General features: G+C 43.2%; 1 protein-coding gene across 1 annotated transcript in view; it reads right to left on the bottom strand.

Moving 5' to 3' along the window:
- SV2C (synaptic vesicle glycoprotein 2C) overlaps positions 1 to 17,179 on the bottom strand; it is a 179,802-nt gene that overhangs the window by 6,236 nt on the left and 156,387 nt on the right. The window contains exons 9-11 of the mRNA XM_060007006.1: positions 14,282 to 14,415; positions 12,572 to 12,775; positions 11,941 to 12,100 (exon numbers count right to left, since the gene is read on the bottom strand). Coding sequence (XP_059862989.1) covers positions 11,941 to 12,100; positions 12,572 to 12,775; positions 14,282 to 14,415 — 498 coding nt within the window. The remainder of the gene's footprint in view (positions 1 to 11,940; positions 12,101 to 12,571; positions 12,776 to 14,281; positions 14,416 to 17,179) is intronic.

Genomic DNA, 17,179 nt, shown 5'->3' on the forward strand with positions numbered 1-17,179 from the left:
TTTAGCCTTATTTAGATCCTGGCCACATCTCTGGGGTGGGCCTGTGTAGCCTTTCACATTCACTCATTTCAACTTGCTTCAGGGCTGGCACAGGGATGAATAGGATACTTGTGAAATGAACTAAGGAATTTTCTGATATCTTCAAAATACATTGGAAGTATATTTCTGTAATGGGTAGTTTTTTAAATCAACATTGTTAATTTTACTATTCAAATCTCTATATCTTTTTTTTTGAATTTTATTTTATTTATTTTTTCATACAGCAGGTTCTTATTAGTTATCTACTTTATACATATTAGTGTATATATGTCAATCCCAATCTCCCAATTCATCCCACCACCAACCCCCCGCCACTTTCCTCCCTTGGTGTCCATACGTTTGTTCTCTACATCTGTGTCTCAATTTCTGCCCTGCAAACTGGTTCATCTGTACCATTTTTCTAGGTTCCACATATATGTGTTAATATACGATAAGTAATGGGCATTTTTTAAGAAAACTGAAGTATAGTTGATTTACAATGTTGTGCTAGTTTCTGGTATATAGCAAAGTGATTCAGTTATACATATATATACATATTCTTATTTATTTATTTATTTATGGCTGCATTGGATCTTCATTGTGGTGCGCGGGCTTCTCATTGCAGGGCTCAGTAATTGTGGTGCATGGGCTTAGTTGCTCCGTGGCATGTGGGATCTTCCCGGACCAGGGATTGAACCCGTGTCCCCTGAATTGGCAGGTGGATTCTTAACCACTACGCTACAAGCGAAGCCTGTTTTTCATATTCTTTTCCATTATGGTTCATTACAGTATATTGAGTACAGCTCCGTGTGCTATAGAGTAGGACCTTGTTGTTTATCTATTTTATATATAGTAGTTTATATCTGCTAATCCCAAATGTAATGAGCATTTTAGTGGACATTAGTTGGTCCATGTTTATTTATTGATGCCAGACTATTATCTTGCTTTCGTGGAGGAAAAACCCCTAGTTTCACATTCTGAAACCAGGACAGACTGAATTCAATTGCTTTCTGATCTTCAAAGGAAGAGAAAATTTGTCTCATCTAAGCAGTGAGTATAGGTGTGTGGTCTGTGTGTGTCCTCCTTAATTTGGGAAGATGGCATCCTGCAAGCAGGGCTTTTCTTACTCACAAACAAGTGGAGGACTTACTTGCAGTTTTGAGCCCATAGGAATCCCTGGGTCCAAAGTGGGCTTCCAACTCCCTCCCTCCCCACAACCAACAAGGGTCATCCTATTGCTTGTCCCTGTTGAAATGCAAATATATTCAGGTCAAAATGGAAGCCTTTGTGTCTTGTCACTTATCTGATAAACCTCGCTAGGAAGTGAGTCCCTGGGCCAGGGTAAATGATGACAGAATGAAAGTGAGCCCTGGGAGGCAACCTGGAGTTCGTCTAAGGCCATGGTTGATGGACACGGTTGTATATCCCAAACACTGTGTGAGCTTCTTAGAAACTGATTCCCAGAGGCCCACCCCAGACCTACTGGGACGGTTCTATATGTCACAGACTAGGTATGCCCGTGCTGGGAGCTGCACCGAAGGGTCATTACATATGGGTTTGATGCTAAGGGATCCAGGGCAAGTTACTTTCCCCCCTCTGTGGCTCCTTTTCCTCACCTGAAAATGGAATAAAACTACCTACCCTTGTAGGGTTGGAGAGAGGATTAAATAAGGTTAAATGAGATAATCTGAATACTCGGCACTGTGCCTGACTCACCCATTCATTTCTCAGATGAGAACACCAAGCTCCAGAAAGGTTCAAGGACTAATCTAAAGTTACCCAGCTGCTTTCTGGTAGCGTCCATACCTGAATTCAGGTTTCCTCCACATTGCTGATGGAGAAGCAGGAGGAGAGGAAGAAGATGTTTCCAACAGGCAGTGCTGACTGGGGAAGGGGGAGCTGACAGTTGCAGGCTCTGGAGGACACAGGCCATGGATGGACAAAGTGGAAGAGGGACACAGAAGGGCAGCCGGGGAGAACTGAACAGGAATGCTCCCTCACTCACAACTGGTCCAACTAGCTTACGTTGGAGAGTAGGGAGCCAGACCCCACACAGGGAGGAGGACTATCACCCATAACCAGCTGGATTGTAAAAAGCATCTTTTTTTCCATCTTTCTATCTTTGGAGCTCACATTCTAGTGGGTGACAGACAGTAGACAAATGTATACCCTAACGTCCTATCATCATATGGTCTGGGAGATAATTTGCTTTAAAAGTACATCAGTATAAAGATAAGTTGTCTCTATACCCATAGAATTTAAAACATGTTAATCAGGAATTAACAGGCCAGAGGTGATTACTTAGGGCTTTAACTATCATTTTAGAAATCTACATGAGAAGGTTTGTTAATGAACACGGAGATCAGTTTTCATTGGTGGTACGAGTGCTTGATATGCAGTTGACTAGAATGTTCTGCCCTTAGCACGATGGATGGACAAGCATCCTCCAAGCCCCGCAACCTGGTGAAATGGTACCCTTGGTCCAGATTCCAGACTCTAGAGCCCACTGGTCCTGGACTCTGACACTTACAGGCATACTCTGCTGCCTGACCAGCCCCAAGTCTGGTGGTCCTGCTGTCAGCATGTCATGTCCATGGCCCTTTCAGGCAAGGGCAGAGAGATGGACTTCCCTGGAGTCAAGAATGGGCTGTAGGACTGTTTTTGTGACCATTTGCACATTTGGTAGGATTTGCTGCCATTTAATACATCCCCTGGGGGTGAGGTGGTGTGTGAAGGGCCATATACTGCCCCCCCCCCACCACTTTCCACTTCTAACTTCCAGAGATAAAAATGATCTGACATTTGCTGAATGGCCAAAGTGACTCAGGTCACATAAAATATAAACATATATAATGATACGGGCTCTAAAGAAAAGAAAGCCGGGCAAAGGGAAATGGAGTGTAGGTTGGTTAGAAAAGATGACTGAATCAAAGATTCCTTCATCTCAAAATCTTTAAACAATAAGTGAGGTCTTTATCTTCATGGGCACAGACGTAGAATCTCATTTTATATCTCAAACGACTGAGGCACAGTTACGCTGAGTGGTCTTCCTGAGGTCACACAGCTGGCCGGTAAGAGATCCAGGATTAAAGAACTTCAGGTCTGAGCTCCTGGAAGGAATGGGGAACTTCTCTGTCTAAACAAACACAGCCCTAAGGGGAGGAGATTAGGGTGGTTAATTCTGGGCAGATGTTTTAATTTTAGCTCATCAAGGAAGAGGACCAACCCAGAGCACTGGGTGACAGCAGCAGCTGTCCAGGATGAGCAGGGAACAGCAGGTGGGAACAATCAGGGGTTTATTTTCTCATCCTTTCTGAGGTCATATCTGAAACTGGGCATGTGTAAGTGGAGGGGAGGAAGAAGGAGGCCAGTGGCCAGAGAAAGCCAGGAGCAGGTTGCTAGAAGAATCCCCGTGAGACAGGCGTGCTGGGCTGAGGGATTCTGTGCAGAGTTGGTGGCCAGTGGGGACAGCCTCGGTTTCATCACTTACAAGGTGGGAGCTCCTTGCCCTGAGCTCCATGGAGGAGGGGTAAGAATGGCTCTGGGCCATATGGAGATAGGAAGTGTGAGCCGGGGAGCTCCCAGCAGGAAGTCACTGCCTGGATGCAGAAGGACACGCAGGCTGGAACTCAGAACCAAAATGAACCAGAGCATGTGCTGCCTCTAGAGATCTTCCTTGACTTACTATGAGTTATATCCCTCCAAACCCATCATAAGTTGAATGTATCATAAGTCAGAAATGCATTTAATAACCCTACCGAACATCATAGCTTAGCCTAGCGTCCCTTAAATGTGCTCAGAACACATACATTAGCCTGTGGTTGAACAAAATCATCTAACGCAAAGCCTATTTCATAATAAAGTGTTAAATATCTCATGTAATTTACTGAATGCTGCATTGAAAGTGAAAAACAGAATGGTTGTATATATGTTCCTTCAAGTCTCAGCTCAGATATCACTCCTTCTAAGGAACCCTTTCTTCTGCTTTCAGAACACCATGTCCTTTCCCCACAATAACCCTGACCACACTATGTTCTGCCTGATGTTCACTTGTCCTTAAGCTCCATGAAAGTAATGACCACAAAGTAATGACTACAAATGGCTTATTCATGGTTGTATCACAGGCACTCCAAAAAAAGTTGTTGTGTAAATAAATGGACAATATTAAAAGTCATATTGAGATGGAGTAGACATACTTTTCTTATTCTTCCTACTAAATACAGCTAAAAGTCCTGGACGTTATAAAACAAACCTAAGAAGACTCTGGAAGATAAAAAAAAAGGCAGAGCAGCTGGGGACCTGGGGAATGGTGGCTTCCTGAATTTTCTTTTTGCCTCATACATCTGAGACTTGGAACTGACGAAGCTGGCAAAAGGAAATACCAACAGGTACAGATTTCAATAACACCCAAACCAGAGCCTGCTCTCTCTACCCAAAGGACCAGGATAGAGGCAGCCTAGCAAGACAGAAAACGTTTAGACAACAACCTCGCTTCTCCAACCAAATACTGGAAAAAAGTGCAACCCAACTGCCAGCCACACCAGCAAAGGCCGAGTGGAGAACCTAGACTTCCATCCTCGTGAACCTGTAATGAGGGGCCTCAACATCACCATTGGGGTGGTGTCAGGGAAGGCTAAGTAGGAAGCTGGGATTTTCATCCATACTGGCCAGTAATGAGTTTGTCCCTCCATGGTATTGGTTATCTTGAGGGGAGCCTGGACTCCCACCGCTGTGCAGCAGGAATGAGGACACCCTTTCTTGGCTGTCAATGGAGGCTGAATGGTAACCTGGACATCTATCTCCACCTGGCAATAATGGGGTAGTGCACCCCTTCCCCTCCCAGAGAGATGTCTGAGAATGCCAACCAAAACCAAAGGCTTAAATAAGATCAGAAGTCTCAGAACATAATATGAAAATGACTGCTTTCAACTGAATATCACTTATCATCCAAATAACCAGGAAGAGCTCAAACAGAATGAGAAAAAAACAGTTGAGATGCCAACATTGACATGACAGAGATGTTAACATTATCTGATAAAGCTTTTAAAGCTGTCATTATAATAATGCTTCAATGAGCAATTATGAACACACTTGAAACTCTTGAACACACAGAAATACAGAATACATCATGAAAAAATAGAAAGCCTCAGCAAAGAAATAAAAGACATGAAGAAGAACCAAACTGAAATTTTAGAACTGAAAAATCCAATAGCCAAAATAAAAAGCTTAGTGATTGGGCTCAACGGCAGAATGAAGCAGAGAGTGAAAAGAATCAGTAAATTGAAGACAGAACAATAGACACCATCCAATCTGAAAAACAAAGAGAACATAGACTAAAAAAAAAAAGTTAACAGAGCATCAGGGACCTGTGGGACTCTAACAAAAGACCTAATACTTATATCCCTGGAGTCCAAGCAGGAAAAGAGAAAGTATTCAAATAAATAATGGTTGAAATTTGAAATAATGGCTCACAAATTTGGCAAGAGATACAAACCTACAGATTCGAGAAGCTGAGTGAATCCCAAATGTGATAACCCAAAGAAATCCACACCAAGACAAAGAAAAAAGTCTTGAGAGCAGCCAGAAGGAACACTTCACCTATAGGGAGAAATAGATTGCTATATTCCCCCCTCTAAAAATGTTGCACCTGTTTTTAGAATTCCCACAACAGTCTCTGAGCAGTAATTTCACCCTCACCCACTCCAGTTAACACTGAGTTTTTATCAGTCTTTAAAATCTTGGCTTTTCTGCATAATAAAAGAAAATTACATATCACCATTGCAATTCTAAAAACAGGTGCAACATTTTTAGAGGGGGGGAATCTAGCAATCTAACTTTTTTTTTTTTTCCTATAGGTGAAGTGTTGCCTCTGGTTTTTTCCCTATAGGTGAAGTGTTGCCTCTGGTGGCTTTCAAGATTTTTTTCTTTGTCTTGGTGTGGATTTCTTTGGCTTATCATGTTTGGGATTCATTCAACTTCTCGAACTTGAGGGGCTCCTAGATGGTTTCTAGATGGGGGCTGGTCTCCAGAAAAACTAACCATGTGATTAGAGGGTTGGAACTTTCAGTCTATCCCACCCTCACCTCAGGGAGGGGAGAGAGGCTGGAGACTGAGTTCAATCAGCAGCGGCCAATGATTTAATCAATCACGTCTACATAATGAAACCTCCATAAATCTGGAGAGCTTCCTGATTGGTGAACGCATCCACATGCCAGCAGGGTGGTGTACCCCCCAACTCCAGGATGACACAGGCTCCTGTACTTGGGAGTCTTCTGGACCTCACCCTATGTGCAGGCATACCTCATTTCATTGCACTTCGTTTTATTATACTTGGAAGATATTGTGTTTTTTACAAATTGACCATTTGTGGCAACCCTGGGTCTAGCACGTCTATCAGCATCATTTTCCCAACAGTATTTGCTCACTCCCTGTCTCTTTGTCACATTTTGGTAATTCTCACAATATTTCAAATGTTTCCATTACTATTATATCTGTTGTGGTGATCTGTAAATGAAACCAAACAGGACCCTGTGGGGCTTCTGGGATGGAAGCCTTTCTTTGTTTGTAGGGAACAGCCTCCAGCCACCATGAGGCCTCCCTAAGTCCCAAAGGGCAGATTCAAACAGTTGCTAGTCAGGGAAGGGAGGGGATGCTGAGACTAGGGAGGAGCAGCCAGGAAACAAGAGTGAAGCCTTGGGGCAGGGTCCTGGTTCCACCTCAAGGGAGACACATAACAATATCTTTGAGCCCTTCTGCAGAACTAAAACCCCCAACAAATGGAAGATGTGAAACTATTTGATGAAGCATTCTTCATTCCAGAGAGGAGGTCACAGTTTGATAACCTTAAATCTCATAACCCCAGTTAATCTGAGATAACCCCAGAATCTCATCAGGAGACCACCTTAGGCCAGATCAAAGGAACGCAGGCCTTTGTGCACCCTGATCTTTATCAGCAACCCCACCCTTGAACCATTGCTATGGAACTCACCAGATCCTCCTGGGTTGGGACACACAGTTTTGAGGGCACGAGCCCACTGTGTCTCCCTTTGCCTGGCAAAGCAATAAAGCTATTCTTTGCTACTTCACCCAAAACTCTGTCTCTGAGATTCAACTTGGCACTGGTGCACAGAGGCCGAGTTTCGGCATCATTACCAGAAAGAGCAAGCGATTAGAGGTTGGCACTGGGAATGGGGGGAACAGGGCTGGAGATTAAGTTCTATAAAAACTTTCGAACAACAAGATTTGATGAACTTCCAGGTTGGTGACTGCACAGAAGTACCAGGAGGGTGGCATACCTGGATGGGGCACAAAGCTCTGTGCTCCTTCTTCCGTTACCTTGCCCTATGTATGCATCTCTTCTGTCTGTCTCTTCCTGAGTTGTAACCTCTTATAATAAATCGGTAAACACAAGGAAATGTTTCCCTGAGTTCTGTGAGCCATTCTGGCAAGTGATCAAACCCAAGCAGGGGGTAGAGAGAACTCCAATGTACAGCCGGTTGGTCAGATGTACAGGTGATAACCTGACTTGTGTTTGGTGTCTGAAGGGGGGCACTCTTGTGGGAAGTGAGTCCTTAACCTGTGGGATCTGATGCTGTCTCCAGGTAGATCGTGTCAGAACTGAGTGAAATTTTAGAACATCCAGCTGGTATCTACTGGGAATTAGAGAATTGCTTGGTATGGGGAAAAAAACCCTCCATATTTGGTGGCCAAAAGTCAAGAATTGAGCGTGGAGGAAAAAAAACCCGAGCTTTTCCTTACAAAAAGTGTTAGCAGTGGCTGTCCTGCTTCATTTTTCAGGCACAGAAAAGTGCTGCTCAATAAGTACATACAATTTTAATTTCAAATTTTCCTGCCTCTTTATGAAACGATTTAGGGTAGCTTATAAAAGACAAAATTAGGGCTTCCCTGGTGGCGCAGTGGTTGAGAGTCCACCTGCCGATGCAGGGGACACGGGTTCGTGCCCCAGTCCGGGAAGATCCCACATGCCACGGAGCGGCTGGGCCTGTGAGCCATGGCCGCTGAGCCTGCGCGTCCGGAGCCTGTGCTCCACAACGGGAGAGGCCACGACAGTGAGAGGCCCGTGTACCGCAAAAAAAAAGACAAAATTAATAAAATAGGAATGGAAGAGTGCAAACCAGGATGAGGAGAAGCAAAGCAAATACCTGGACCATGGAGATGTAACACCGACATAGGCACTCTGCCTCTTGACCTCACAGCAGGGAAGCAAATGTGAGGAACTACTAATTTTTATCATATGAAGTGAAGAGACAAAGCAGCTCCCCAGAGCAGGTCCTGGAACTCGCTGCAGATCAGGTGGTGGGCTCTACAGAGAGGAAAGGTGCACTCTGATGGGAAACGTCCTGTCCTCACTCGTGCTTTCACAGTAAATGCAAGCCAAGAGTATAACATTAAAGGTCAAGTCCGCACTGTGGTTGACAAATGTGGCTTTCAAGTGTTATAACTTTCATAGCATTTAGATTATATGGTAAGTTATGTCCCCCCAATATAATCATTTTCACTGGGATTTTGATAGGAGTTGGCTGTTGAATAGCTCAAGAGGCTACTTTTTTAGTTTGGGGCCTGGAATCAGAGTGTCCTAGTAAGTGACCATTAAGGATAGATTCTAGAAACTGGGCAAGGAGTTGGCAGGGCTAAAGTTCTAGTATGAAAAAATCACACCCTATAACCAACATTCTTGTCAGGATGTATTCTATTCTGCTTCCACGGGGAGAAGAGGCCATAGGGTACCTACACACAAAAACAGTTGGGGTTTTCTTCTAACAGCTGAGCCAGAGATCAGGGGAGCCCTCCTATGTGACCCAGAGGAAAGCAGCAGAGATGACACAGAAGGCTTTAGCCCGAAACAGAGTAGGTGGTGCTAGCTACATGACCATGGCCCTAGTGATGCCGCTCTGGCAGTTCTCTCTCCATCACTTAAGGAAGTGACTTCCTGTACGTTATCTGGTAACATCAGCTTGAGTGCTGGAGAACACCTGCTAGCAACAGCGTGGCTAAAGTGAGGATGCACCTTGCCAATTCTGAGTCCTGGCCCAGCTGCCATGCTCTGAAACACATCCCCATGCTTTGCTGCTCCAGCAGCAGCAAACTGAACGTAAGAGGAATACTACGGCAGGCTGGTGCCTGCGACAGGTGGGACTCCTCTGAAGCTGACTTTGTCACAGCCATGCCAAGCCTTCCTGAGACTGCTTGCTGGTGGTCTGGGACACTTCTACCCAGCTGGCCTTCCTTCCTTCCTCCTCCATGGGGCTCAGGCTTGCACTGCAGCCAGACTGTACCTCCCTCCCCATTTTCTCTCATAACCCACATTTCCTCTAACAAAAATCCGTGCATGTTTAATCCCATCTTGTCCTCTGCTTCTCAGAGGATCTGAGCTAATACACAGGGCAATTTCTGTTTTAATCTTGCTTGATGTTTAACCTTTCCGACGACAGAAACACAGCAGGTCCATGTTTCTCATGGACAGACCCACCTGATTTGTGGCGTTTTGTTTTTAAGCCAGGTTTTTGCCACAGGAGAATACTCATTCTTCCATTCCTGCGGCAGAGGGATAAGCAGCTGATTCATCTCAAATAGTATCAAGCTTTTACAATGTAAAATAAAAAGGTTACAGGCTATGACATAGCCTTGCTCTAACAGTGAGGGGCTTTTTTAAACGTCTAGTTTAGTCCACACCTGGGCCCAGTTTGCAGGATGAGAAGGCAGGCAAGCTGCAGAGTCTTAATCTTGTTTTGGCAGCATCCTAGTCCTGCGACACCCATCCCAGGAGCTTGCCCACAGAAGAGAACTAACGTTTGTTGAAAGAAGGGAGGAGATGCCAGTTGTGGGTTGTATGTTCCTTTCAGAGCGTAAGTCAGGTTACTAATTAGAATATCTGATAAGCAGACATCCATAAGAGTTCCAGATACTCAGCAGGGAGATGGATACTGGAGTACCTACAGGGTTCCTGTAAGCTCAGTAATAGATGTTCATGGAGAAGAAATATAAGTTAGAGAGTCTGGGTATGCAGAGAATGTACCCATGGGGGCCAATAAACAAAAGGAGGACTCAGGATCAGTTGAAAATTGATATCCCAAATGTCTCTGCATTGTCGTAGAAAAAACCCTCCTCCATCTCTAAGTCCAGAGAATGCTGACTCCATCCTCTAGCAAAGAGGGCCTCCATGGTGACGGAGTATACGCGAAATGAGAGAAGGCAAAGGCCATTCGTCTTCACTCATGTCAAATGGCAAAACAGGCTTCTATTCTTTTCATGAGTCAGCTGCAGAAGCTCCACCCCAAAGCCCTACCTTCTAGCCCTTTTTATGATATGAGGTGCAAAGTCTCTGTGTCTCCATTTTGGGAACAGATGCATAATTTTCTTCCAATAGCTCTTTTTTTGCTCACTGGAAATGTGTTGGGCTTTCCTTCAACAGACCAGGAAGGTCAAGAGATATGCTCCAGAGACCTCTTTGTGGTGCCTTAATGCAGAGCTCACGTAGATACTTGCAAATGTAAGGTAAGAACCCTCTCAGGACTGATAAGGGGCCCAGAGAGGCTCCTTTTTTTTTTTTTAAGCATTATTATTATTATTATTTAAAACATTTATTGTTTTGCATACATTATTTTATTTTATTTTAAATTTATTTATTTTATTTATTTTTGGCTGCGTTGGGTCTTCATTGCTGCGCTTGGGCATTCTCTAGTTGCGGCGAGCGGGGGCTACTCTTCGTTGCATTGCACGGGCTTCTCATTGCGGTGGCTACTCTTGTTGCAGAGCACGGGCTCTAGGCGCGTGGGCTTCAGTAGTTGTGGCACACAGGCTCAGTAGTTGTGGCTCGCGGGCTCTAGAGCGCAGGCTCAATAGCTATGGCGCACGGGCTTAGCTGTTCCACAGCACGTGGGATCTTCCCGGACCAGGGCTCGAACTCATGTCCCCTGCATTGGCAGGCTGATTCTTAGCCACTGCGCCACCAGGGAAGCCCCTGGAGAGGCTCTTACAGCCTATCCCTCCCTGTTTCATTACTGCTTCCTCATACTGTTAGCCAGCAAGCTAAGTCATGGACACAATTAAATTCCTTCACTGGTTTCATTGCCCTAGTAACTCCAGCTAGCAACTATAGTCCCCTACATTTTCTTTTTAAAAGAGATGAGTAGATGTATAAAATAAATAAGCTACAAGGACATATCGTATAACACATGGAATATAGCCAATATCTTATGATAACTATAAATGGAGCATAACCTTTAAAAATTGTAAATCATTATGTTGTACATTTGAAACATATATAATATTGTACTTCAACTATACCTCAAAAAAAGTCAGGTAAAAAAAGAACTTCAGTGCCTTACCTTGTCTAACAAATTAAATATCCACACGTATACTGAAAAGCCTTCATAGTTCCTAGGCAAACCTGATTTTCCCATACCACATGATAGTTAAATATAATTATAACATTGAGTATATATATTTAATACTAATATTGACTATATATTTAACTACATAATACATGTATACATTGCTATAAAAATATCTAGCTGTAAATATAGTCTAGCTATAAAAATTGGGAACAATTTCCACTGTAATTATTTAGCATTTAACTTATGATTGTCCCTTCTCAGCAATCATCATGTATCCCCAGGAATGTTTTCAAATTGAGAAACTAATCTACAAACTGCTTTCAAAGTAATAACGTTTTTATGATACTACGTGTAATAGTCAATGAGGAAGAAATAATGTTTTGCCTCATTAAAAAATAAAGAATGAATGAAAGATATGAGTAGAGCCTACAACTTCATAAGCCAGAATTTTTTCTTTTGGATTTTTGCTTTTTGGGGCAAATGACAGTTTGGCTTGTTTGCTCTGACTTTTCAGTGGTCCTGTGGGGCTCAGAGAACCTCTTGCTGGAGGCCCATTTCCACATACCTCCGATCTGTAGGGTACAGCTCCACAGTGACCACATCAAGAGAGTTCCAGGCCGAGATGGTCAACCCATTGTACAGACACAGCATGCCTATCATCATGGATTCGCTGGTGCCAAACCAAAGGAAGAAACAGCTGATCCCCGAAAGCACCATAGAGCCACCTGCCAACGAAGCAGACACGGCTGGGACGTTTCCTGTCATCTTAGTAGGGCAAAGACCCTCGGGGTCTTTGAGATCTCACAGCAAAACTGAATCCCAAGAGGAAGCCACAGCCTGGGTTCATAAAGCTCAGGTACAAGTGTGTTTACTTGTATATAAGGTTTGCGTCTCTAACTACCTTCTGAACACAGCGAGCATGAAATACACATCATCAATCACTCAGCTATGTAAGTAGAAAAAGAGACATTAGTCACACGTAATTAGTTTTTCAGTCTGTTAACTCACAGAAGCTGTTCAAATGAGATGTAATTAGACATATTTTACTAAAATTTAGTCCTAATGAAAGGTCTTAAGGGATTTCTCCTCATCTCTGTGGGATGCAAATCCTAGGGGAGTAGGGAGTATAGCAGGAGACAGGCTCCCTCTAGACTGCAAGGGCAGCTCTTGTATTTTACATGAAACCAAGCACATACCTAGCATCGTTAAGCGCCCGATTCTGTCCATTAGGAGAGCAGACACGATGTTCCCTGGCAACACTGCCAATGTCCCCAGGAAGTTGACAAAATAAATCCAGTAGGCACCATAGTCATCTTCAAAGGTAACGTAGCATCCTGTCTTGTTGTGCAAAAATGTGCAGTTTTGAAATTCGCAGTTAATGAATTTATATGGTTCAAAATCTGTGGACACAAAGAACGACAACTTATACTGGTGCGTCAGAGTCGCGCACCGAAAGCCTGCCGAGAATTCAGAACAAAATCATGGTATTGTAGGCTCCTTGAGGGCTCCAGGGCCTGGCCAAAGCACAGGATCTAGTCTAGGACCCCGCATTACGAAGCAGCTGAAGGTAGGAATACTTCTGTTGAATAAAGGAATAAACTAAAGAGTCCAGTTATCCTCTGATTTCTTATGGTTGGTCATTGCTAATTACATGATTGCTTACTCCTTTACGATGTTACTTTCTTCTAATTATCATGTTACATAAGGACTATCATTAGAGTACTAAGGTTTCCATACTACAATTATAAAAATAATTTGTTTCAAAATGTGTATGAATCGGCCTTACTACTGCCATTGTATAGGGCTCTGAGGCAGCGAGAAGGAACAGGACCTTCCTTGGGTCCTTAAGGCGGAATTTATAAGAGAAGGCTCAAGTGGAGGAACCCACCGAGGAACCCGAGTCAGCCTCGTTGGAAGGTCACCAGCATTCGCTGCTGATTTTTTTTTTTTCTTGAACTTGGATCTAGCCAAAAGGGGCTGCAGATGATGCTGGGCTCTGCTAAAAGGCAGTGAGAATCAAAACGGTTGCTGTCCTCGCTGAACAAGATGCGCCTAAAAAGCTGGTCTTCTGAGGCTGAATGGGTTGGAAGACAGCGAGAGCACGGTTTAAACAAAGCCCGAGACCCCTGACTCCACTCTCACTTGGAGCTAGGCAGAGCTGGCTCCTGTCTGATCACCAAGAAGGCAGGACTGGCAACAGGGTGGAGCTGATCCTCCTGCCAGTGTCGGGCTGTTATTCTGAACTCATGGGACAGAGGGACCAATGTGTGTTGGCGGCAAGGCCTGGGCTTTGCAGTCAGATGAGCCTGGGCTCAAATGGCAGCTGTTACTAGTTCTACAATTGTGGCCAAATTACTGCATTGTTCTAAGCCTCAGCTATCGTGAAAATTAAACAAGATAATGAGTGTCTAATAACCTGAGGTAGGAACCAGCACACAGTAGGTGTTCACTCAATGTTTGCTGCCCTTCCTCTTTTTCCCTGGGGAGTTTTCCAGGCTCCATTAAATGGACTGGACTAAAAGACTGTATCTGATTGAGCATGTTTCATCCATCTCTGTAGATTCGTAGTTCAGGCATGCTCACTTAAGCTAACACCAGATTTTGAAATCAGGATGATCAAAACAAACGAACCACAGGTTAATTCTTTGCTTTAAAAATTATGCACCAGAGGATTTTGTATTTCCAGCTTTGAACTCGGCAAGCTCCATCTGCATTAAGTGTGACAAAGACAGTCAATACAAGCTCAGCTTTGATCCAACCTGATGGAGGGAGTCCGTTCATTTGTACTTCAACCTCCACTTCCCCCTTAAGCCTATGCCCACGCCTATCACCAAATGAGTATCACGTTTCTGCCAAGAACTAGGGCCTGTGAAGAGGCGCCAGGCAGGGTTAAGTGGCACACCTACCTGTGTTGTTAAAAACAGTATTAATAAACATGCAGTTCTTGAAGTAGGTGTTGACTGAAGTTACATCCTCAAAGGTGCAGGACTTAAAAACCGAATCTTTGAAAATTATGGATTTGAGCCTGATCCCTTCGAATCTGCCCAACACACAAAAAGATTCACATTGATGATTGTGTCTATCAGAGTTGAAAGCTAGGTCAAACAGTTTTAGAGATGTGAGGTCCCACTAGGGACTCTCTTAATTATAAAGGACATTGGCTTCTGGATTTTCTAAGCTCCTAGCTTTCCCCCTTTTTCCTCATGCGGCCTGTCCTTTGGCTATCTCATTGCTCACCAATATTATTTTCTACCGGAAGAAGAGATGGCATTCAAAATAACTGCATTTAGCTTTGGAGATTACCTGTGGCTACTGATTCTTTATTTTTCAATCCTATCCTCTTGTTCCTTCACACATGCCTCTATTTGAAAATTCTCTATTTGGGGTTAATAGCTCTAACTTGAGGATGTGCTCCCATGCTCACTTTTAATGAAAGTCTATTTCCCAAGCTGAAAACCCAAAACTTCTTAATTCTAGTGTAGGGACTTCCAATTATCTTGAAGAGAGGATGGGAGAATCATTTATGTGAGGAATGATTGTCTTGGGGGTCAAGAAACTCATAGCTTACAGTCATTTCCAAGAATATTTTTTTTCTCATCGCTAAGAGGTACCAAGTAGAATGACCGTAGCCCTGCTTATTTTTGGAAATGCGTAGAATGACGAAACTTGCTCAGGTCCATTTCTGGGTGATGTAAAGGGGAAGGGGGAGATGATAATAGTCACAATGATCCTAACATCTCAGAAGAGTCTATGGCTCAGATATTCAGTGTTGATAAGGACCCTTGGGAGACATGGATACATATTCTCAGTGTGTCTCGGCAATTTATTAAGAGACTATGAATGTATACTTAGCCAGTCACCGAGAGGAAAATGCTTATTCACCTGGGGAAGAAGTTATTACACCAAATACCACTCTTATGAGAGCAGAAAGGGACTGATCCTCCCAAGCAAGTGAGCTGACTTAAAAGCAATTCACTATCGAGTACTCTGAAAATCATCCTCACCCTAACGTCGGACTGCATTTGTCCACTCAAAATGCACTAAGCGCCTATGAGACCAACCTCCTCAAAAAACAATCTTATTTCAACCCTTACTCTAGGAGTCCAGAGTAAAACCATCTAAGCCATAAATCTATCTACTAAAGGAGGGTAAATAATGGCACATTTGAAGAAGATCACTAATTTTCTGAAGTGAAACTGAATTTAGAAAGGGGAAACAATTGTTTTTAATGGATACTATATGCACAGGGTACACACGGTGCAAAATTCAAAATGTTGAAAAAGGAAAAAGTAAGTCTTTTGTCTCCCATCCTCAAGCCACCTAGTTCTTTTTCCCAGGGATAACCACTGTTGTCAGTTTCCCGTATGCTCTTCCAGAAGCATTCTGTATACAGGGCGCTAGCAAACAGGACACTATTCTACACCTTGCCTCGTTCTCCTCGGAGTCTACTTCGGAGGTCATTCCTTATCAGTATGTAAAGAATCGCCATTTTAGAATGTTGACTAGGAAAACTATTTTTAAAAAATGAGTTAGCTAGTGGTATTTCAAATTTCCCTGAAAGACAAAAAAAAAAAAAAAATTTCTATCGCTTTCTAAAATAAATGTATATGTTTTAGAGGGATTTTAATACTATTAAAATTATTAATCATTACATCGCCAAAGTAAAAAATTTCTCCGTGATGACTGAATATCCAGCTTAGAACTTTTAATTAAAAATATGACTGTCAGGGGGCTTCCCTGGTGGCGCAGTGGTTGAGAGTCCGCCTGCCGATGCAGGGGACGCGGGTTCGTGCCCCGGTCTGGGAAGATCCCACATGCCGCGGAGCGGCTGGGCCCGTGAGCCATGGCCGCTGAGCCTGCGCGTCCGGAGCCTGTGCTCCGCAACGGGAGAGGCCACAACGGTGACAGGCCCGTGTACCACAAAAAAAAAAAAAAAAAAAAAAAAAAAAAAGACTGTCAGAGGCACAAACATATTAGAAATTTCTAATGGAGTAACAATAACTTTTAAGTAGTTAAGTCAATTTTCATGCTAGAATTATAGAGCACTTGACTCTAAAGTTTCTGCGGAGGAGCAAGTACCGATTCGAGTCAGTATTTTATGTGGGAGAGTGAAGGTCATCCTATATGGATTAGGCCCCTCACTGAATTGCTGATCCAAACAACTACCTCCTGGTTGGTCACTCTCCTTTGCATTACACAAATCATAAGTATCCCACAGAATTATTTTTCATCTTTCCAAACTAGTTTTTGCCCAGGGAAACTTCGATCATTTATTTTTTTAGAGTTATACTTTAATTTTGAAACTGGGAGAATTTCCTAAGAATGATATAAACCAACAGGAACTCACACCAGCAATTATTTGCTCAGATAACAAATAATGGGTAGAAATGAGGACCCTGTCTACCCCTTTCGCTCTCTGAAAAAATAAACCACAACCACCTTTGGAGTCACTTCTCTCTCCTCATCAAGAGGCGTTTCAGACTCCATACTCAAAAATGTCCTTTGCTAACTTATTCCATATTTTCAAAGCTCTTAACTTTGGGGAATCATTCCTATTCTCTAATTGAAACTTTTCCTGATACAACTTAACCCCAATTCTTGATTCAGCATAGTGGAGAAGGAAGGAAATCTGAAAAGTGGTCCCCTTTTCCAGAGATAAAAACAGGCATGAGATAACAGGGCAGATTTCCTCTCTGAGTTAAATAATGCTATAACCTATCTTATTTTCTCATAATCTTCACTCTTCTCTTCCATAACTTATTTTGCTTGCTTTCCAAGGCCTCTCTGAATTTTCTTTTCACACC

This window comes from Delphinus delphis, chromosome 3 (genome assembly GCF_949987515.2).
Source record: "Delphinus delphis chromosome 3, mDelDel1.2, whole genome shotgun sequence".
NCBI lineage: Eukaryota > Metazoa > Chordata > Mammalia > Artiodactyla > Delphinidae > Delphinus > Delphinus delphis.